General features: G+C 47.8%; 1 protein-coding gene across 1 annotated transcript in view; it reads right to left on the bottom strand.

Moving 5' to 3' along the window:
• Positions 1–22,437, bottom strand: part of LOC129381746 (uncharacterized) — a 335,073-nt gene that overhangs the window by 243,982 nt on the left and 68,654 nt on the right. The window contains exon 2 of the mRNA XM_055064848.1: positions 19,765–19,923. Within this exon, the coding sequence (XP_054920823.1) occupies positions 19,765–19,923 (159 nt within the window). The remainder of the gene's footprint in view (positions 1–19,764; positions 19,924–22,437) is intronic.

The following is a 22,437-nucleotide window of genomic DNA, read 5'->3' as shown; positions in this document are numbered from 1 at the left end:
TGGACGCGAGGGAACCCTTTCGCGACGAGCGAATCTCCACCGCGGATCTCGGATTCTCCGTCAGAGCGAGCGCCCCCTATTCCGGGATGCAGGCAGGTTTCGCGGGTGAGCGCATGGCCGCCGAAATTCTCGTTGTTTTACGTAACAGCGCGGCAAGATCGAAGGAGCAGCGGATCGCACGCGCGATCGTTGCTGCCTCGAGATTAGATCGCGGAAATCGCGCGTCGTTCATGTCTGCCATGCAGGGTGAGCTCGCTTTTCTGGCGCGTATACTCGTGGTGATGGAGGCAAATTAATAACGGAATAGCTGGGCCTAGCGCATCGAACGCAAATATAGGCGACGACGATGTCAAGGCAGTTTCTTTAAACAGGGATTACTCTACGGTGTTTGGTGTCAGCGCCCTCGACAGGGAGGTGAGCCACAGAATCGCGCCAAAATGCTTCCGGTTACAGCTGCGCGGTGAAGTGACCCCGAATTGAAGGCTTTCACGCTATGGGAACAGAATGCAGCTTTTGCCGCTGCGCAGTTCACGTGTGTAATGCCTTCGATAATATCCCCAGTAAGATGTGACCGCAGGTTCCCCTCAACTCAGTTTCAAAGAAGACTACGAGACCAATGCAGCTTATCGAACATGTATGAAAGTTACCAGTGCTCCTGCATAGTTAATTATAAACATATTGCTTCCTTAAGAACCTTTATTTGGTGCCATGCGCTCGTACGTCAGTGGTGACATGCGCACTTCGTCGCAGCGTTTTGGCGTAAACTACGACATGGCCTTCCACATATGCCGTCCAAGCTCGTTACAGCAACACTATAAAACTTTCAAAAGTTCACCGTCACTGACGCCAGAGACAGTCTCTGTTTGGCATAGAAGCGCCCTTCTTCCGATCCATTCAGGCGCCCTTCGAACTACATAAGGTGCGGCCGCCGTGAAGAAAATAAAGCTCTGAGGTAGAGTGCCACATTAGACATTCACAAAGCGCCGCTCCGTTTTAGCCCTTTTCTCCTGTTTCTCCGTCTTGGCGTTTATTCTTAGCAGACCTGCGCACAGCAGCCCAGCGAAGCGGGGAGAAAAAAAGGGAATCCTTCCGAAAAGCTTCTCCTTTTTTTTACCGCGCCAAGTTCAAGGTTATCAATCCTTTCAGACGTCGTAACATCGTGCACTTCTTGAGACAGCCCTGGGTTCTTCAGCTTCTTTTCCGTATCATTTTTTTTTTCCTTTACCGGCGACGCCTCTTCAAAGCGGTTATATAAGTCCGCGCTCAAATCATTTCCCCTAGGAGCGACAAGGAAGAAAGAAGCGCGAGAGATTCCCATAGAAACTGCCTCTTTCTTCCACTTTCCAATGCGTATTACTTCGCCCTTTCTTTTTTTTCTTCACCGTAATGTCTCCTTTTTTCTCTCCCTCTCTCCTTTTTTTTTCTTGCCCTAAGAAGCGTTTATTTTTTTCATCACACTCGGCTCTTCTTTTTTTTTTCGTTTTATGTTTAGACGTCACTATGCTAAGAACCCACAAAGGGATGAAATAAAATGGCATATAGGCTAGGCACGTTCAAGTATGCCACGCAACAGGCACCACACGGGCATAGCAAAAAGTAACAGTTGACAAAGGCACAAAAAAAAAAAAAATAAGAAAGGAAAGATGCAAGCGACCGATCACTTTTCCCGTAGGCGTAGGAGCGCTTTTCCAAGAGAGCTCGGGCCGCGTCTCCCCCACTCGGGCCTTTTCTTCTCGGCCATCTTTCTCCGATGCGGGCCAAGATTTCGGTGGGCCTCCAGAAAACGCACGCACAGCACAGCAGAGCACGCACCCCGCTGTCCTCCTCTGCCTCCCGTATCACCAGCGCACGTGCGTGCTTGCGTGGAGGAGATACGTGGAGTTTGTGCGCGTCAACCCCGTTTTTCCCAAGCCGGGGAACCTGCAGCGTCACTCCTTGCGTCTTGGCGATGTAACGCACGGTTTCCTACACACCGCGTCGGATAGGAGGGCGCTATTTATATGCATGAGAAAGACGCCCGCTGGCAGAAACGGCGAGAGAGAGAGAGAGATTATAAAGAATGGTTCAGTAAAATATTGGCAACACGATAAGGAGATAAAAAAGAAAACTGAGCCGTAAAAAAAGGATGGAAAGGCATCAGAAGAAAATCAGCGTTATTTCTTTTATATATTCTGTGCGATGTATCTCTTTCTATTCCATCTTTGTAGCAGTTTACTTTTTCTTTAACTTTTATTTTTCTGTTACGCAGCAGCAACGAATTGCTTCGCTTTCCACGCGTACGTTTTCACTCCTTCTTAACTTCCACCCTTTTTCGTGCCCGCCTTTAGAGATTCACCGACACTTCTTTTTTTCTTGTACCTCTCGTGGCTCCAGCTCTCCAAACTTCCTTTTCTTTCTTTTCTTATTCTTCCGGGCTTTATAGAGCCCGCGAATTTATTTCGTGACTGCTTGGGTCGTCTCTCGGCGTCCCAGTCTCCCTACCCCTCTCAATATTTTTTTGGCGGGTAAAAAAATATATATCTCTGTGCATACATCGACTGAGGGTGGGAGTGGGGACCTGCCCGTCGTGAGTCCCAAGGAAAGTCTGCGTGGCGCAAGAGCTCATGATGACGGGTCGGACGGGAGCTCCACGCGCATGCGTGGGCACGCACGCACAGACACGCACTCCAGAGCAAAACCAAAGCCCCCGGTCTTAACTCCTCGCGGCTTCATTTAGTTCTTTTTCTTTCTTTCAGATCTTCTTCCATCACCACGCTTCCCTTTTCTTCCAGCCTCACTCGCATTTTCTCCAATCCTGCACACTTTCACTTGATCACGAAGGGAGGACCTCGGGGATTTTTTTCTTCTTCTGCTTCTTCTTCTTGTGCGGCGTCTCTGCCTTGCTGGGAGAGAGGGTCCACGTTCATGATGTAGCTTTCGGGGGCCCCGCAATACCGTCGCCTTCTCGGTGGGCTTCATCTTTCTAAATTTTTTAACACATTCTCATTCACTTTCTTTTCATTTTCTTCTTTTTTCTTCAATCATGACTCCAAGCTTTACCTCTTTGTATTTTTTATAGCTTTAGATCAGCCTTGTGCTTCATTTTCTTATGCTGTCGCATTCAAACCCGGTGCATTGAACGATAGGACTGCATTTTTTTTTCTCAGCGCGCATGGGGATAGAGGCCACAAATTTATAGTGTCTCCATGAAAGGGTTTGGACGCCTTTCATTTTCTCTCTCGCTCTCTCTCTTAGTCCTCGCCTTTTTCTACCGTTGGGGCGTTAATATAGTTTAGCACCTAAAACACGTCGACGCAAGAAAAGTCGAGAATCCTGAGACCGGTGCCTTCGATATCTTGTCGCGTTTGATAGCCCGATTCTAACCGGGATCGCGTATGGAAGCATTCATTCCAAGTTCCAACTCTTCCCACAAGAAAGAGAACTGCAGGGTTGCTAACATGAAATGCACGTTTCTTCTAGACTCCCAAAAAAGGAAGAGCTTGCATTTTTTGGCGGTGGCTTCAACAACATGTTTCTTGCGAGCTGTCATTTGACATGTTGTTGGGTATTACGGCGGTATCAAGTCGACCCTCTCTCCCCCTTTTGTTTTTGGTTTTCAGTGAAAAAGAAAAAAAAAAAAACACGTAAGATATGAATTCATGAAAACTACATCTTAGTCCGACTAAATTATGAGGGAGCAACGCGAAAGACCTAGGAAGAATTACAGAAGAAAACGGACAGGGGCCGTCATCTTGTTAAAGCTGCACCAGGTATTCGTGCGAAGCCCTGCTCATTGTTGATCACCGCATGCAAGACACGTTCAACGAGATCATGCGGATGCCCGTGACCCTCCACGTGAAAACGTATAGCCTTCTGAGCTTGGGCGCAGCCTTGAGCACAATTCGATTACTATAATCGATTAAGCACTCTATTATAGTACTCATGTCGTCATAACACCTTACATCCCGCACTTAGAGCTGTTCACTCTATAACCACCTTAAACCGACTAGGCCGGCTGCACGCAATGACGTTGGTCGTTTTCTTTTTTAATCACGTGGTTTAAGAGCTCATAAAACATTGGTTCTTCGAACAGGATGCGGTAAGGGCAGTGCACGCTAACGTTTGCTTTCTGTACTCGGCAGCATTTTGATTAGATGTCATAGAAGAACATTTCTTTTTTAACGGGTTAGCGCGGTCGCGAGAAGTGTCAGTTGACGGCGCAATTCTCTTCTCTCTTCACCATTCCACACCCACTCCAAAGAAGAAGCTTCAATTGTACGCGAACATATTAGTTGCACCAGACGGTGCCCGATACATAAGATTAGCCCATCTTCCCCAATCTGAAGATAATGCGTGACCCACCCTTCAAACACTATAGTTCTTTATATTAGCGTAATGCCGCATTACTCCTTCAAAAAGGACCTTATTGTCAGCGCTACCATCTTGCAAGCATCCTGGGAGGTAAAACAAGTGCCCCCCACCCCCCCCCTTCCCAAATGGTAAGGTAACGTGGTGGCCACGTATGGTGCTACATAGAAACAAACGTGCCGCGCCAAGAGAGTCTACCCAACAGTGAGGCCTGGTCTGGGGCCACAGTTTCATTGGGACTAAGAGATATTATGTGCGTCTTCTCCCCTTGAGCCTAAACATCGGTGCCTCTCTCGTTAACAGGTAATGCAACTCGCTCGAATTCGCTTCGGTTCAACTTCGTATACGTTCCTTGGCCTCCTCTGCGTTCGCAGTTACGCTGAGACTCGTGCAGTGTGTGGTACTTTTGCAGTGAACAATGAGCGTTAGCTCTCTAATAGCCTCTCCCGTCGCCCTGTACAATAAGCACATGTGCGTTTGTGTATACGCCCACACAAATACCTCATGACCAACAGAAAGGTTTTGAAGAAGAGTACGTTAAGCGAATTGGCTGTTTGTTCGTTGTTTCTACAGCAAGAAGGGGAAAGCTACCCGGTTGCTCAGTTCACTGTAAGTTACTCGGTTTTCCGTTACTCTGGTGTTGAATTGTTTTTGGCAGATAGCTGGCAGGGATGACGTTATGAACATGTGCGGGGAAAATCAGAGCTTTGTTGCCTTTAAATATGCCTTGTTCCAATCAATACAACTTCAGTCGCTAGTCAGTGTGCAGTTCTATCATTCCTGTGTTGTTCGTCCTATTTGCGGCAGAAAATAACGAAGAAAGGCTTTTTCACTGCATAACTTCACTGACACACCACACAACAGTCACGCAATCCCTAACATAACTGCAACGGAGCACGAACAGCTGCACGTAAGTCTGCGTGTCTTCTTGTGGCTTTTTTTTTTTAAATTCCCCTCTAGCGTGTCTCATTGCCCACGGAACATGCTGAAGAAATTAAATCAAACGCCTTATGGCCGTATCGTGCTTTGCCCTTCGAGTTCGACAGCGAAAGACCAAAGCAGTCAGTCGACTCTCGTCAATAGATGACATCGTTTTCTCAAGGGCACCAACATATACAAATGAAGCTCGCAATTTACTGCAGCGTAGAAGGGAAAGCAGAAAGCAGAAAAGTCGAACTACGATATTTATTCAACGAGGTGCTTTATTCTGCCTTACAGATTGTTTCGCGTGCAAAAGCTGCGAGGAACTTCCTTCGCTTTCACGGAATATAAAACGTGTCGTACGTCTTCTCATATGCTAACATATGCAACGTGACTTTCCCGTCGTTTTCTCGAAGCGAATACACGGAAGAGAAAAGTCCGGAGGAAGCGCTCAAGATTTCAATCACTTTCTCTCAACGCTTTCACGGCCGTCCTCCCCTTCCCCACCCCCTCCTCCGCCTCCGAGCCAAAGAGACGCATTCAGGAGGCGAAAACCAGGATTGATCGAGGGTATAAAATGGCTCAAAGCGGGAAAAGTCAAACAGGAGAAGACAGGACAGGACGCGTCGCCGCTGTTCCTTTGCGTCAGGAAAACGGTGCAGCAGCTTGAAAGATACGCGACGCGCTTTGGTAAAAAAGTCGAATCCGCGAATGTTTTTCTGGCCAGCTGTCATGGTAAAAGCGTCAAAAGAAATACTAACTAACCAGTCGAAAGTTTGATGTGAACAACGTTCCTGGAAATGTATAGAATATCTGTTACAAGTAATAGCACCTACTCCGATCTCCTATTTCAATTCCCGTTCTGAACGTGTTCGTTTAGGTTCTACGCAAAGCGTGGTAGAGAAGTGTTAATTGACGTCAGTGTGGTCAGTGAATGCGTTTCTCCTCCCCGGGTTCGAAGTAGCACTGTGTTCTTGCGTTGTTCAACCAACATGTATCGCCGGACCAGTTGATGTGACGTATACCAACTGCAACATCGCCTTCGCACAAGCACGTATAACAGCAGCGTCTTATACTATACTAGCGCGACAACTCGCATGGGTTTTTCCTTTCTTAACACCGTCTGCCTGTTGCTTTCGGGAGCAGCCGACGCGGTGGCTACTCGTGTGCGTGCGTAACGGCGCAAAGGTACGCGGCGCGTTCGTGTTTCAGATCGCTGTCCCGATTGGCCGACACCAGCCGTAGATTACGCAACAGTGCACGCTTTTATGTGAGGCAGAGTGCGCGGCCTTCGCATAGCCGAAGGTGTAGACGAAGAGGGGAGGGTGTGCTCGCGAAGAGAAGGCGGCAAAGCGCGACGCGGAGGACCAGAGAGCGAGAGGAAAGGAGGGAAAGATGGGGAGAGAGCGTCGCCCCTTCTGGAGAAGAAGAACAGCGCCTGCCTGCTTGCTTGCTTGCAAGCGCGTGCACGCATAGCGGTGCGACAGCGACAGTGACAGGACCCCGTGCCTCGGCGCCAACACAACGTCTTCACATTTGTCAACGCCAACATTAATCACCTTGGCGCGCACACGCCGCGCGAGGAAGCGACGGCAGGAGCAAGGGAGTGAGTTCGCATAAAAGAGAGCGGCGGCGGGAGGCGAAGAAAAATACGCTCGGCGCGCACGCGCGCTTTTCCTCCGGCAGGACGGGAAAATGGAGCCGGCGTGGGCAACTGCGACAGACTTCCCACCGGTTGACGTTCGGCTCTTCATCGATTTTCCATCAATTTGCCAGAGTCGTCGCTCAAGGACGACACGCGAAGCTCCCGCGCTCAAGCACCACCCTTTTTGCGCGAGCCCAAGGCACCCCGGGAGAAGGCTGTAACATCTGTGAAACGGCTCCTTGGCAGCCGGGACGTGTTCAGCGCATGTCCCGAGTCTGGAGTTTGAGGACGAATACTGAACTATAGTTGGGTGCTGGCCGTATAGTCTTCCGAAGGCCCCAAACTATATCCGAACTCCTTCGTTCAACAATGGCGCTGTCCGGGGAATTGTTCAAGGCCCGTATTAGCGAACAAGTTCTTGCGCTAGAACTCTTCATAAGACGAGGTGTCAGCCAATCACGGTGCTGGACATATTAATAGTGAAAGCAAATGGCTGAAAGTGAAAGCTTTCCGAATCCGGCCTCATGTGTGCATCTTAAATAAACAAGTTGGTCACGGGAGTCACCGTTCCGCCGTTCTGGAATGTCGTTTTTTGCCAGAGACTATCTCTCGGACGAATTGGTCCAGTTCTGTTGCGTTAAACGAGTTGCAACGATATATCGAATATCAAAGGTTTCTGTCGATGTGTGTGCATAAGTGGACCCATGTTGGCGTGTCTTAACCTTAACGTATCCTTTGTTGTTGTTGTTGTTGTTTTTGTTGTTGTTATTGTTGTTGTTGTTTATCGGGCGCAATTTTTTTTTTCGTAGGGGAAATGAAGCAGCCTGATGCATGCTGCTTGAAATCTCTTCTTGTACCCTATTCTAGCTATCTTACTTTTATAATACTAGACGAAAAAGAAAGGACTAAGCACGTACACAGACGGGCTGAGATATTGAGATAAGTAACACCAAAACCATATGGTCATGGGAATGCCTCCACATAAGCGCCTGAAGAACTAAGTAATGAAGAAAGCTTCCTGTGCACAGGCGGAAACGTGCATTTGTACTATTGCCGGCAAGCGGTCTCTTTGAGTATCTTTGGCGTGCATGCCTGAGCACATCGACCGTCGTGGATCGGACACAACCGCAAACGCAATGCTTCCCGAGGAAGGCTCGGTCGCGCGTCTGATTTAGATGAACGCGAGTTGAATCTTCTCGTGGCCTGCCGCGCGATGGCGCAAATTAGCGTTAAAGCCGCCGTTAATCAGCCGACGGCGATCAGAAATCGTGTAGTGCCCCTCCTCCGCGGGATGGAAAGGCGGTTTTGTGTGTTCGCGCGGCCCGCTTCGCAAAACGACACAAATAGATCGACACGCGCGCGTCCTCATCAAACACTGCGTTTCCCTTCCCGGGCTCTCAAGCACTGCTGCTGATGCTGGCCTCTCCAGCACAAACAAGATTCTACGGCGCGATCTTCCCGAGGCTATCAGCGCCTCGGATCACTCGATCTTCTTCATTACCGATCATTATCGCAGGATGAGTGCCAAATGACGCGAGGGGACCTGCCCGCTGGGCTCGCCAGCTCACGCCGCTTCCGTCTAGGAGACGCGGTCTTCCACGAGGTATAGCGGGCCATGACGCGAGAATCGTAATTGAGCTCGTGTATCTGCACGCATTCAATCTCCTTAGCACAGGGCGTTAGTACAAAAGAAAGAAGGAATCGCAGTTTTTCGGTTGGAGTTACCACAATGTATTACTATTTCGCAAAAAAAAAGGTGCTTTTGAATATGACGCCCGTACCAGCAAACTCACTCATGAGTCGAGTTACGCACTCCGACTCCAAGCTATCCAAGAGCCCGATTATAAACGAGGCGCCCGTGTATGTGCAAGACTGGGCCTGTTTAAGCCGTAAAGTGTGTTAGGGTGAGTGCGAGTATGACTGAGTCGAGGAGAGCCGAAGTGGGAGTGAATCTCAAACAGTGAGAATCTGAATCGAGTGTGATTCCAACTCTTTTGGGATCGACACTCTGAGGGATTCCTAGGCTAAAAAAAATATTTTGAGCGAGTCTGAGAGAGTTATGTTTACTTCGACGGCTATATATGGCTGCACCCATTAAGTGGAAAAACCAAAAAGGAAGGGATTTTAAAATCCTGTAATAATTAGATGCATAGAGTGACTATTGATTATGCATGCGACTGCATCAATATTAGACAATTTTAGCCAGACGTACCACATACATGCGCCTAACCAAGTTTGTGTAATCTGAAGTGTACGCACCAGGAGCAGTTATTGCTGGTGGCGACACTATGCAGTAGACTGTTCAACCATAATGTGCACATTTGAAAGTTTTTTTTTTTCTTACTCTTTCAGGCTGTTCTAGGGTAGAAGACGTCACAAATATATCTACGAATACTTTGTTGATATCGAACATTTCGCATTAACAAGCAACTACGGCATAGTATGGCGTTTCAATCATTGCAATAAGCAATACACCTTCGCGGAATACAGTGTCATAATACTTCGCTGATAAAAATGATGTTTCCAGTTACGCCTCAGTGTCATGATAATTCAAAAACGGTGATACGCGCCCAGCGAGCTAGAACTTCCTATTGATTGAATGATACATGCTGTATCATCTGTATCAGCTGTCTCGCTAAACAATGCAGCGTTGTAAAAAACTGTAGCTATATCATTTCATCCAGAGGCGGCAGCTGCAGTATCTTTTGCTGCGTTATAGCCGGTTCAGTGTCATGTTATTCGCACACTACTAACTTTGGTGGTTCCACAACCATCCGTTCGATGATGAAACCCAAGGTTTGACGGCAGCGCGTCTGGAAGTGAAGATGCATGCTGACAAAAGAGGCCAAGAGAAACGCCGACTAAAAGTTAAGAACATTTAATGACACGTCGGCTTCCACACGGCATCGATCCCTGTTACATGGGAAACAATGCACCGGGGCTTCTCTCTATACTAGAATAATTATTCTTTGAGGGGTTCGTCGACCTCGACCAGCGCACAGCGTGCTCTGCAGGTTTGCAAAACCTGCTGTTCTTTAATATTGCCGAATGACGCGCGAACTTTCGATGACGACGACAGGACGCACTTGTCTCATCGCGCAGGGCGCGCGCAGCGGCTGCGCACAGCCGAAGCGGCAACATGCAGTACTCGAAAGCTGAAGACGTCAAGCGGCGCCGGTCTCACCTCCCGTTACCTCTTTATTTTTCATTTGTCTTTTTGCTCGTTCTCGTTACGGAAACAATTGCTGCGCGAGAGGCACCTGACGAGAGACAAAGATGTTTTCCGCACAGCAGGCACATCTGCGGCAACAGGCGCGTGAACAACGCGCGCGCGCGCGCACTCACACACACACGTACACTCTCGCGCGCACCTCGAAGGCCTAAAACAAAAGGAGCCGCCACCGCGGACACTGCCTAGGCATTGCATGCGCCGGACGACAGCGGCGCGGTACCGCCCGACTGACAGTGCATACGAGGACAATGCGCGCACTCCGCAACAAAACAAAGGAGCGCCCTGCCTTGATCTGCGTTTCTGTTTATATTATCAGTCGCTTCTGGCAGGCTTCTTCGAAGCTGCGCGCAGCAGAAGAACAGAGAGAGCGTACACATCTGCGCGACTTTCTCTTCGTCAACGGAAAGGCGCCTCGCACCTCCGACTGCGCGTCAACATTGTTGCGCCGTCATCTTTTGACGCCCTTCGGGAATCGGCAACTGTTTCCGAGCCCGCCCGGGTCGCGGCAGCTCCTGGCGGCGTTTGAGTGAGCGATGCTCGCTGTCTTCCCGTTGGCTGCTTTACTCGGTGCTTTGCGTGTCGAACGTTTCCACTCAGTCAACGCGGATGGCGGTGAAGATGAATAATGACTCGCTTTGGGCGGTGGAAAACACAAATCCCGAAAGCTGTGAAAGCAGTGCAGCCCGAAGCTGCGTGCACGTGGGCAACGTGAATACAGTCCCACTTTGTATATCACGAGTACATAGGAACGTACCGCGAAAGCCTATCGTCGATAGTTTCAGAGACACTCATAAGTCTGTTTAGATCAATGCTAGATTATCTAATTTCTGTCACTTTTAAGTGAGATTGACACCACGATATCGCAAGTGCCGTCACGTGACAAAGCACCGAAATGTTAATGAGTCTGTGGAAATCTATATCGTTGCTTGCAACAAAGCAATACTTTCTTTTCTTACACCATGCCGCCTTTAATCGTCATGAAAATATCGATATTGACAAATGTCACTGGTGATTTAAATCTAAGCACTTTTGGGATCACGCCGAGTCACATTCGTCCCAAGTGACAGCAAATTTCATGGCGAGAGGACGGAATTGCTCAACCGAGAAGGAGACCACGGGACCACTCCTCTCTCCTGTGCGGCGCAATTTTAATCGTTCATCCTAAGCTGTACTAACCATCCAACTTTATCACATATTTCCAATAAATTTGTCTGCGCAACAAGGATTCTGACAAAGGTCCTTCTTGAGGAAATGTAAACGAGTGCGGCAATTCGACGAAACCAATCTTTTCTTGCTTCGCCCTATGTTGTCACCGCAAGTAACAGGCAGGAAAAAGGAAAGGAAGAAGCATTAGCAATGCACACGCTACCCACTCGACATCGGGCCTATCATAAAGAGACAAGGACGACGTCCTGTGAAAGGTACTGCCGAAGATATCCGCCATAAAACGGCACACTATATACTGCAACGCGGACGTTCACGCTGGGCGTCGGACGGGGGAAAAAAAACGACCACCGCGGAGATGCTTGAGTGACGAGTGAAAGGATCGGCAAAGGCTTGCGAGAAGGACGAAAGGGGAAGAGGCGAACCGCTGGCCCACATACGCGGGGCTGCACCCCCGAAGCCCAGACACCCACTGCACCCGCCGGCACCGCGGTGTCCTTGCAGCCGTTCAAGGTTAGGGAATAAAAATCTCCACTTTCGTGCTGCCGGGCGGAAGGTCGCTTCGCCGCGCACTTCCACACGCAACTCCCTTCGAACAGCTCTAGCATCTTCAACCCCCCTCCCCACCTCCCTCTTCGACCTCATGAAGGGCTCCGACGTAACACACCGCTCCTGCACACGGTCGCCCCACACGCGGCGTCTTATAGACGGCGCATAAAAAAACTGGGCTCCGAATAATGCTCCTGCGCGTCAGGAGTGCGCCATAAAGAAACCCTGCTTTTCTGCTCTCTTCGTCGTCGTCTTCCTCTTCTCCTATTTCTTCTTTTTTTCTCTTTACTCTTTCTTACTCTTTTTCTTTTCTGGTTCCATAGCCCGAGACGTTGTATGAGGAAAGTCTCCGTGTTCCCTCCTACAGACGTCCCCTAGGCTGAGTTCCCCCTCCTTTGCAGATCGTGGCACGCAGTTCTTGCGGCGCCGGGCTATGGGGAGGGGAGGGGGGGGGGCGAGGCGGCCCGTATTTGGGAGCTGCGGCTATTATTTTCCATTACTGCTCTATAAGGCCGCGCGCCCATTGTTACGAGCACCCTGCTCTTGCGGGCCCTCGGCGCGCACAGAGGGCGGCCCGCGACGTGGATATCGCGGACGCCGTCTTAAGCCCGCCGGAGGCAACAGGTGCACCAAGGGCGACCGAGGAGGGCATCGGGATCCTTGGCGTGGTGGTGCGCGGGAAGAGAGAAAGGGGAAAAAAGAAATAAAGCGGGAAGGACGCCCGAAATGGGAAGCTCGAGCAACGGGCCGTGATGAGTGGCGTGCTCGAGGAAGCAGGAACCGGACGCTGGCGGCGAAGACAGGAGCGTTGTGTGCGTACGCAATAGACAGACTGGCGAGACGGTGGCGCTCGTAACGGACCTGCGAGTGCCTTCGATACAATGACTTCTACCAGTGCTAACAAGCGTTGATAGCGCAAACGAAAATCAGTGTGCTGGGATTTTTAAAGCCTACTATAAATGCTGTGTTATTCCGTGTTCGACTTTGTCCAACGCTCGACTATCATAATATAGTGTCCAATCAGTTCAGCTTAGTGCGTGAGCAGCGTAGTTATGAGCTAAGAAAGAAGCCGGTCGGGTTAGCTTGTTCCTTTTCCCCATTTTCGTTCAAGCAAGTAAAAAAGAAAAGAACACGGCAGATCCAACGCACTTGTCGGAATCCACGTTAAGCGAAGCTTGAATCGATTCCAGTATAGGCTATGCAAAGAGACATGTGATGTAGGTAACTTTACTTTTCTTCCAGATGGCGTAATCGTTTACACCTCTTGCTTACAGCCCCCCTCCCCCTTCTGAACCTATCCTGTGAGATGACCTTAGTCCTTCGTAAACGACCTTTGTACTGTAAGTGTTTCCTTTTGCTTCCCCTCTCCATGAGAGAGCTGTGAGGAAAGCCCCTCGCTACGTCTATATTCGGCGGGACACCGACGCCAAACCTGAAGAAAGAGGCGAAGAAGCTAGGCCCACATGATACTTCTGAGCGACTGTAATGCGATAACATTATCAGGTTTATCAGCATTGCGCTGCCACCAGAATCGGCTCGCTCGTGTTACGAACCACATCAGACCCTTGCGACGAAGCAACAAGTGCATGCATTGGCGCCAAGAGTGCCTCACCGTCACCACCTTTTATTACAGACTGGCGGTTACAGAAACCGCTCTGTTTTGATCAATCAACTCCGTGATTTACTGGACGACCTACGCGAAACCTAGGAGACAAAGAAAGACAGGAAAGGAGACAGGCAAAGAAAGTTTCGCTAAAAATAAAGACATGCAGATACAACGCACATGTTGCAGTGTATGTGAAACGAGGATTTTGTGAAGCAGTCGGTTAAATGCAATAAAACTATATAATCTTCTGCGCAGCGTTTTGTAGCACAGAAATTACGTGCCTGCTCGACAACACAACAAAACACCCTCCTCCCCCTTCACCCCCCTCTTTTTCTCTCCCCTTCCTCCCCCGTGATCCACGCGAGTGTAGGTTACGCAGTCTCCGAGATTGGCCCAGTTGACCGTTGCGCTGCTTCAGGGATCAGACTACTTTACTCGCTGAGAAACCAACCGAGCAGACCCGCGCCACACTGGCGAAGAAGGCATAGAAAGCTCCGCTTTAATAAATTCATTACGTGCGTATATTTGCTGAAAAGTGAGGATTTTTAAGTAGCGTTTGTCTCGTCATTGCACAATCCCGCAGAGAACATATAGCCAATCACCGGCACATCCCTAGAGGCAGCACGGGTAGGTATATATATAAGCCGATTCATCATACGGTTGTTGTCCTGTGCGTGAGATATCCGGCCAAGACGACGGCGACGAACACTGCAAAGTACGCCTCAACGAAGAGCTCGCTTACCAGACGTGTCTTGCATATCCTGCTTTAACAGGTACATTATAAGCCGATTGATTGATTGATTGATTGATTGATTGATTGATTGATTGATTGATTGATTGATTGATTGATTTTCGTCTACAAGAGCAACGTAGTTACACGATAGGCCTAGACGAGGGCTCCTCGGTAATGTTGAAGACCACATTACTTTTAGCGTGCGCTCAAAGCTTGGTGCACATACTGGACCCGACCGAAAAAGCAGCCCCTGCGGCCGGAGATCGAGCCCGCGACCTCGTGCTCAGCATGTGAACGTAATAGTTACTGGGCCACTCGGGCGAGATCCATCGTGAGCCGCAGCAGCTTGCACACTTTCCTGCAATTTCCCCAGCAAAAGGTCATTAAGGACCTACATAGTAAGGCGCGCGCTCACGAGAACGTGAGCTAGGCAGCACGGCGGCGTTCGTGTGCAGGTTTCAATGCGAGATAAAACAAATGACCGCACCGATCGCCGCGATGGCCTAACCTCGCCCGTTCGGACACACGCACTCTCCATTTGCGGCCTTTTTCATTTGGACCGAAATTGGCACAGCGAGATTAAGATCTGGGAGGCGTTCTTTACGACCGAACGCCACAAAAAAACACCTTGATCTAGCACAGTTCGCTGGGTCAGTAATACTTGCTGCGGATTCGTTACGTATGCCGTCCCACGCGGGCCGAAAAATGATGGCATGGTGTGTATACTACTATAAAAATTCGCGATGATTTCGATGTGCGGTTTTGCGGCAGCTGCGACAACTTGGTCCACGAAAAAAAAGAAAGAGTTATTTTAAGCCTCCCTGTGTTTAGTTTCTTCGTTGTCCTTTCGAAAGAGGAGGATGTACACTCAGCGTTCTGGTTATCACGGTTTTGCTTCCCCATGGCGCAATTGTGAAACTGCAAGGGGCTGTGGCGTAAAATGGCGACTGTCCCGAGGCAATTTATTTTACGAACTTGTCTTGGCAGTACGCAGCACATTTTGATCAACTGTCGTGAGGACACATGTAACGGTCGATAGGTTGACACCGAAATTAATTCTCGCTGACCGTCGACAAAGCTTCTTATGGGCGACAGCTGTATGTCATTGGACGACTGCTGCCTTGGCTTATATCATGCTCGCCAATCACGACTGGTTTGTGCCCGCTCTTATGAGCCGTTCCAGTGTTCGGACCACTCTGTGAGTGCCGACCACTCCGTGGTATACGGGTACCGAATCACTAGCTTGTACGCTGCAGTCCTTCCTAAAGATAAACGTCAGTTTGTTATTCGACGATATATCAGAGAGCATTAGCATTATACAGTGTTTCTTTAGCTGCACCAATTTTGTGAAAAATTGTTTGCAGCAGGTAATACAGTTATAACCCTTGATCTAAATTACTCTATGGGGCTCGTTGCGTCGTCCTCAAGGACGACGCAACGAGCTATGGAAGGAAGAATGATAGGTGTAACGTTAAGGGATAAGAAAAGAGCAGATTGGGTGAGGGAACAAACGCGGGTAAATGACATCTTAGTTGAAATCAAGAAAAAGAAATGGGCATGGACAGGACAGGTAATGAGGAGGGGAGATAACCGATGGTCCCTAAGGGTTACGGACTGGATTCCAAGGGAAGGGAAGCGTAGCAGGGGACGGCAGAAAGTTAGGTGGGCAGATGAGATTAAGAAGTTTGCAGGGACAACATAGCCACAATTAGTACATGACCGGGGTAGTTGGAGAAGTATGGGAGAGGCCTTTGCCCCGCAGTGGGCGTAACCAGGCTGGTGGTGTTGATGATGATGATGATGATGAGGATGATAACTCTATGGGTGGACAATGACTTCTACGAGAAATTAAAATGTTCAATTGAATAAATAACATAATTCCGCGAATTAAAATTGTAATCAATTAATCTACGTCACATACTTCAATCTACGAATTATATGAGCTAAGCTCACGAGGCGTGTCCATTTGGAACGAATACTCTGGGCAGCACCAGTTTCGGGATATTAATTTTCAATGTGTCCGACGAAACGCATTGGTGTTCCAGTTGTCTATGGGCTTCAATGCATGAAGCATCGGTTTGGTTAAAAATGTGTCATTATTATTATCTTTATTATTATTATTATTATTATTATTATTATTATTATTATTATTATTATTATTATTATTATTATTATTATTATTATTATTTGTTTAGAAAGCATATATACCCTTGACAGAAAAGGGAAAGCGAGGAGCAGGCTGGCAACTGCCACCGGAACGGGCACAACGCCTACCTACTCTAAGCGTTCGTGTCCAGAGGCATTGATTCGGGGTAGTTGGTCTGTTATACTGGAAACCTCAATAGCGCTGAATAGACAGGGACAGGCATAGAAATGAGAACACACAAACGATAAACGTTCGTTTCGTCACAAATGCGTATCTCAAGGACAAGGAGTATAGCCGACACCATAAACAAGCGTATAGAAAGAAATAGTGGGATAAAGTGCTTTGAGAATTGGGCACCTGATCAGAACAAAAAAAATATATATATAGTTTGGCTGCTGTAGTGGGAAAGTAGCTGCATGGTCTGCGACCCATACGCTAATCAGTGGGCAAAAGGGACACGGAGTAGCTCGAGTTGATTAACGTCGCCGTCATCGGCGCATTCGTAGCACTCGCAGCGCATTATTCTCAGCGTAGACGCTCAGTGACTAGATTATGAAGCAGATAAATAGATTAACATTTGTGGCTCCTTTCTATGCTTTTATCGTGGATGTGTTTCGCAGATGTTACGCAGGCGGGTGTCGCGATGTTATAGTGGAATACGAACTTGAACGAAATGAGGTGGTACAGAGACCGTGATACAAAACGAAAGATGTGTTCATTAAATAAACGCAGCCTTACGGTATACTTGCGCTACTATTTTTCTGAATTGGTTCCTTCGATTAGAAGGCTATAAAAACAGCCCATGCACGGAGTTATTATGTTATTCTGAACATTATATACACTATCGTGCTTAACCTATGCCCTACAGTAAGTGGAGACACGGTATGTTGTCCCAGACATCATCTCGCTTCTTGTTTTCTTCAAGCTGAACACCTAGTGTTGTGATTTTTACTACTGTAGAAGATCTGACGTTTGTCCGATTGATCCCCCTTCATCTCTCTCTCTCTTTTTCTTTGTAACTCTGATCTGTGCGCCACTTATTGCACTCACCTACGCCAGGACACCTTCTTCTCATCGACGTAATCTTTGATTTAGCGCAATCGATCGATCTCCGACCACTGCACCGGAGGCAAGGTGCATCGCCTTAACGTAAACTCACCACGGGCGCCCCCGGTTATACGTAAACGTCGCCGTTTTCCTTAACGCGGGTAAAATTAGGCTCGCATCGAAGGAACGCCACGGAAAAGACCGGAAAAGACAACACGTAGATGGATGGGAGCTCATAAATATGCTTTCGCGGCCTCCGAGTCTTTCTCTCATTGCGACTGGGCTATCATTCGCAACCATTCCAGCCGCCGTGACTATTTATGTTGCTATGTGCGGAGGGAAAAAAAAAGAAAAAAACCCGAAAACCGAGCTAGGAACGGAGCTGCCCCAGCAATAATGGCGTACTACAATGGCCTAGAAGCGGATCCTCTGACGATATGCCATAACAGAAGCACGCCTGGAGTTCCGTCCACGTTCCAACTGTGTACGGTCCCTCTAATTATCCGAGAATGACGCACTCGAGACGGGAATCGTGCAAAGTGAGACCAATTGAGAGTCGTTTCAATGCGCTCATTAAAGGCAGTAAAGCGACCTCTAAGAGCTGACAGCCTGTCAGATCCTTTTTCGTGAAGGCTGCAAGAGTAGGAGTTAAGCGTCGGCTATGAACCCTCCCTCGAGCGCATGGCCCAATCAATGCCAGCAAAGAAAAGGAACACACACACACAAAAAAAAAAAAAACACTGAGGAACACTGTTCTGCGTCGTTATTTGCTTCAATTAGTCGCTTCTGGGAAACAAACAAATTTCGTACGGAAGTTCGAACGCCGGAAATGAAATTACAGTTGACTACAAGCAACAGTTTAGAACAGAGGACGCGGCTGCCACGACCACAACTGCGTCTCCTGATTCGACACGTCGATCAATATCAGAAGCTCTGCTCGTAACAAACAAAAAAGAAAAAAAAAAGAAGATAAGAAGAGAGCTCTTCAGATTAATTTGCCGTTACCTAACGTTTTCATGTGGTTTGTGCAAGTCAGAAAGTTACACTTAACTTGAGCTGCAGTATAACGTGCATCTGCTATATTAGAGGTAGTTTTGGTTACAAAAGTGACAATACAGAGATGAGAGAAATGGTTGGCAATGTTGCAAACAAGACTTGGGGGCAGTGCGTAAAAATAAAAGGTCGCCCCTATTTTTTATAGAATGTGTGAGTAGGAAATGTCCGTACGCAAGATGCCAACTGTTACTTTTCTCATGAATAATGAAAGATGATACGTCCACTGTAATAAATATAACACAATAAGATATCAAATAAATAAAAAAATGTATTCACGTACATTTACATTCGCATACATTTTGCCCCACAGTTAAAATATGGCATATACACACTTCAGCAAGCATAGAATCGCACTTAAAAGCTTACCGTTAACGGCCTCGGCGAAGAACTGTATTCAATTAATGATGTTGTATTTAATTGTATTGTAATTATAATTAATTAATTGGTACAACCAAGCGACAGGTCAAACACAAAACATAATAAAAAAAAGCTAACTTTTCGCGCAGCTTCCTCGTTCCGAAATTTTTAACGGAGCTCACTCTTTTATGGGAGCAAAATGCAAAGACACTCGTTTTCCTAGATTTATGTGCAAGTTAAAGAAATTCAAGGTTAAGGTTATGTTAGGTTAGGGCTAGGTTAAGCCTAGGTTAAGGTTAAGATTAATCCGGAGCCTTTCACTACAGGAGCCTAATACCCCACTGTGATGTTTCGGTATGTAAAGCCTTAAAATATTAAAGGAAAATATCACGTGATGCTGACGGGAATTCCATGCCTTATAAACAGATACAGAGCACCACTGGGGAAAACGAATGCGGTTCACATAATTGATGCTATTGCTAATACAGTAATAAGCACTTTTCGACTGCCATGGGTCAAATATTTCATTACAACAACCCATGGTCAGGCTGCAAAGACTATAGAGACTAATCTTGCGAGCACTCCACCAGTGTGCTTGCGTAGTTCGTTGGGAGGAAGCTCGTGAGGCCAGCGAGCCGTGGAATCCGTGAGCTAGCTGCTATTTTGGTTATTTAGCCGGCTGCTATAGTTTCGCAGAAATTGTCAGAAGAACAGGACGTATAACGTTTGGCGGCGTGGCGCGAAAGCGTTTTGAAAAGGCGTGTCGCGACGAACGATGATACAAAACTAACAAAAGAAAGGTCGTCAGAGTAATTCATTAACCACACACGCGGGCACAAAAACTGTGCGACCTCTTTCTGTGAGTATTGAAGAAGAAAAAGAAGAAAAGAAAGAATAGCTGGTGGACGCGCCCCGCGCTCGAAGTAGTACGATATGCCCTCGAGAGATAAAGTGGACCCACCTCGTTTGGCGAGACGATTAAGGTAACTCTCCCGTGGCCCCTGTCGTGGCCGGCCGCCGAGTGAGACCGGCTTCCCGCTCGACGCGAAAGCTAATCCAGCCGGATCGGTGTTGCCGCCAACGACAGGTACAATCTCGCAAATGCGCCGTCCCGCATCATCTGCGCGAAGAGCAAAATATCAATAACAAGAATTAATAATAATAGTAGTAAGAGAGAGGCAGGGAAAGAAAACAATTAACGCCAGCCGACGGGACGAACGGAGGGAACCGTTTCCTTCACACACACACACACACGCACGCGCATGTGCGACGACAAAATAAAGCGAGCCACAAGCTGCGAGAAAGCGGATGCAGGTAAAGAAAATATTGCACGAGAAGAGGCAGGCATAAAGAAGAAGAAGACGAAAAGGATGCGAGGAGACGCGCGTGATGGAGCATTAGGCGTCGCGGGCGTGCACGAAAAGGAAGCATCCATCGCGGACAACGCGGATCAGGAGGCTCCAAAGACAGTGATATCTAATTACTGCGAAGCGGGTGTCCCCTATAAACAACTCAGGTGGGGGGGGCCCCGCGCAAACGCAAACAGCGTGGCCGCAGACTGGCGCAAATGAAGGAAGAGGGAAGACAGGACGATGGAAGAAGCCCGGACAAGGGGCGGCCCTCACGCACGAACGTTCTTTTAATGAGGCTCACGCTCGGCCCCGTGCGACGGCTTCACGCAAAAACGCCACCCGCCGGACTGCAGAGCCTCGTGCGGGACCCGAGGGCCGACTGACTTAATCCTTTCGGCTTCTTCCGGCTCGGCGTTTAGCTTCGGCTGCTACTTAGCCAGTAAACAGCGGCTTTGATTGCGCGCTAACCTGAAATTAGAATTAATTTGCTGAGTTCCTGAGACCTCAATGCACGTTGGACTATTTCACGGCTATGGTGAAGAGCTTTACACCGTGCCGTTTCACATTCACGTAAGATAAGATCGAATGTATTGACAGGAAAGACAGAGAGGTCGACCTGAGCTAGTGCGCTCTAGCTCAGGTCACATCTACGTGTAAAAGTAATGCTGTAGTGGCGACATCCTTATGCGAGAGTAGCTACCATGTGAGCTTAACATCCTTTCCAAAAGTACCTCTATTCCTAATGGAATAAAATTATTGCGGGTTTGTGAACGAGAAGTTACGCCCAGTATTATTGGAGGTAGTGGGAGAAGCGGGCTATGGACGACCATGGCGGACTTGAAGGTATGAAGACTCATGTGACCCTCTTTCTTTTTGTTTGCTTGTAGGTCTCATAAGCCATAGCCCGCAATCACAAATTGGTCTATCAGGCCTCCATGCTTTCATTTAATTTCATTTCAGCATTACGCCGCGTGGCAACCCAGGAAAATAAAGAAAAGGAAGATACAAGCGATAGACGGTACTCGAGGACATCAACTGTCGGCGACGAATTAGCCCGTAGCCAATAACTACTAAAAATTCGATTAGCATCGCACACGTTTATCTATTTTGTTCGTGCAGGTAATGCACCCGCTACTATGATTGCATGCATGTGGTGCGCGTAATACCATACTTTTGAAAAATAAGAATAAGTGTGGAAGTTAGTGCCGCAACCGGAACTGTGAAAGCTGCCCTAGAGTTATGGTACGCCTTATATTGGCGTGTGGAAAAAAAATTGAATATTATTTAAATGAGGCATGATTTCTCAACACTATTCTTAAAAGAGGGCGTTCATAAGTTTGTTTTTTCTATTTTTATGGCTGTCCTGAATAAGTTGGAGGAGCGAAGTCTACCATTGCGGCCTTACGTTTCTTGCAGCCTGCGTTGACGACCGTCTCGGCCTTTAAAACTGCCACTGATCTCTGTAAAACAAGATTTTGAGTGTGGTAAGAGACGTGAAGGAAGAGATCAGTTTGGAAGTAAAAGGTTAGAGACAAGGCTAGAAGCAATTTTGAGAGCAAAGTCGAAAGCTGTATCAAAATAAGTCTCCCAAGCGAACTTGAGTTAACACTCTTCAAATGTCTGCGCATTACGCACCCTCTAGGTGACAACTGAAAGGAGTCTCTCGCCGTCCCTTTTTAGAAATTAATATGTCGTGCTTCGGGCTTCCAGCACTCAACGATGCTCCAAGAAACAATTAATATTACAAAAGAACGTTGCGATTGTAGTTGATAGTATGGCTCAATTTATTATGCTTGTGCTACATAGATTCGTCATCATCATCATCATCATCATCATCATCATCATCATCATCATCATCATCATCATCATTTATTAACCCTTAAGGACCCTTAACAGGGCATTACATAAGGGGGGGGGGGGACAGTATTTAAATAACATATAATGGTGCGAATGCTATTCTGCAATGAACCAACTATGTTACAAGTACAGAGCGCAAAATATATATATATATATATATATATATATTTGGATGTTTTCAAAGTCAGGGCAAGCGCGCTTTGTCGTCCGTCCTCACGTTTTGGCCCGTGGCTTTGTGCTCTCTCGCCTACGATATGAAGCAGCTATCCCGTTTCGGCGCACTTGCGCATCTACAGCGGCGAAAGATGATCCAACAATATATGAGAGAGAAGGAGCCAGCGAACGTCGCCCACACTAATTAAACACAGGGTGTTCGCGACAGCTTCTGCGAAGTATCCGTGTACATCTTGTGTCCGCATAGTTAG

Source organism: Dermacentor andersoni, chromosome 3 (genome assembly GCF_023375885.2).
Source record: "Dermacentor andersoni chromosome 3, qqDerAnde1_hic_scaffold, whole genome shotgun sequence".
In the NCBI taxonomy this organism is placed as follows: Eukaryota; Metazoa; Arthropoda; class Arachnida; order Ixodida; family Ixodidae; genus Dermacentor; species Dermacentor andersoni.
This window is presented reverse-complemented; position numbering and strand designations above follow the sequence as displayed.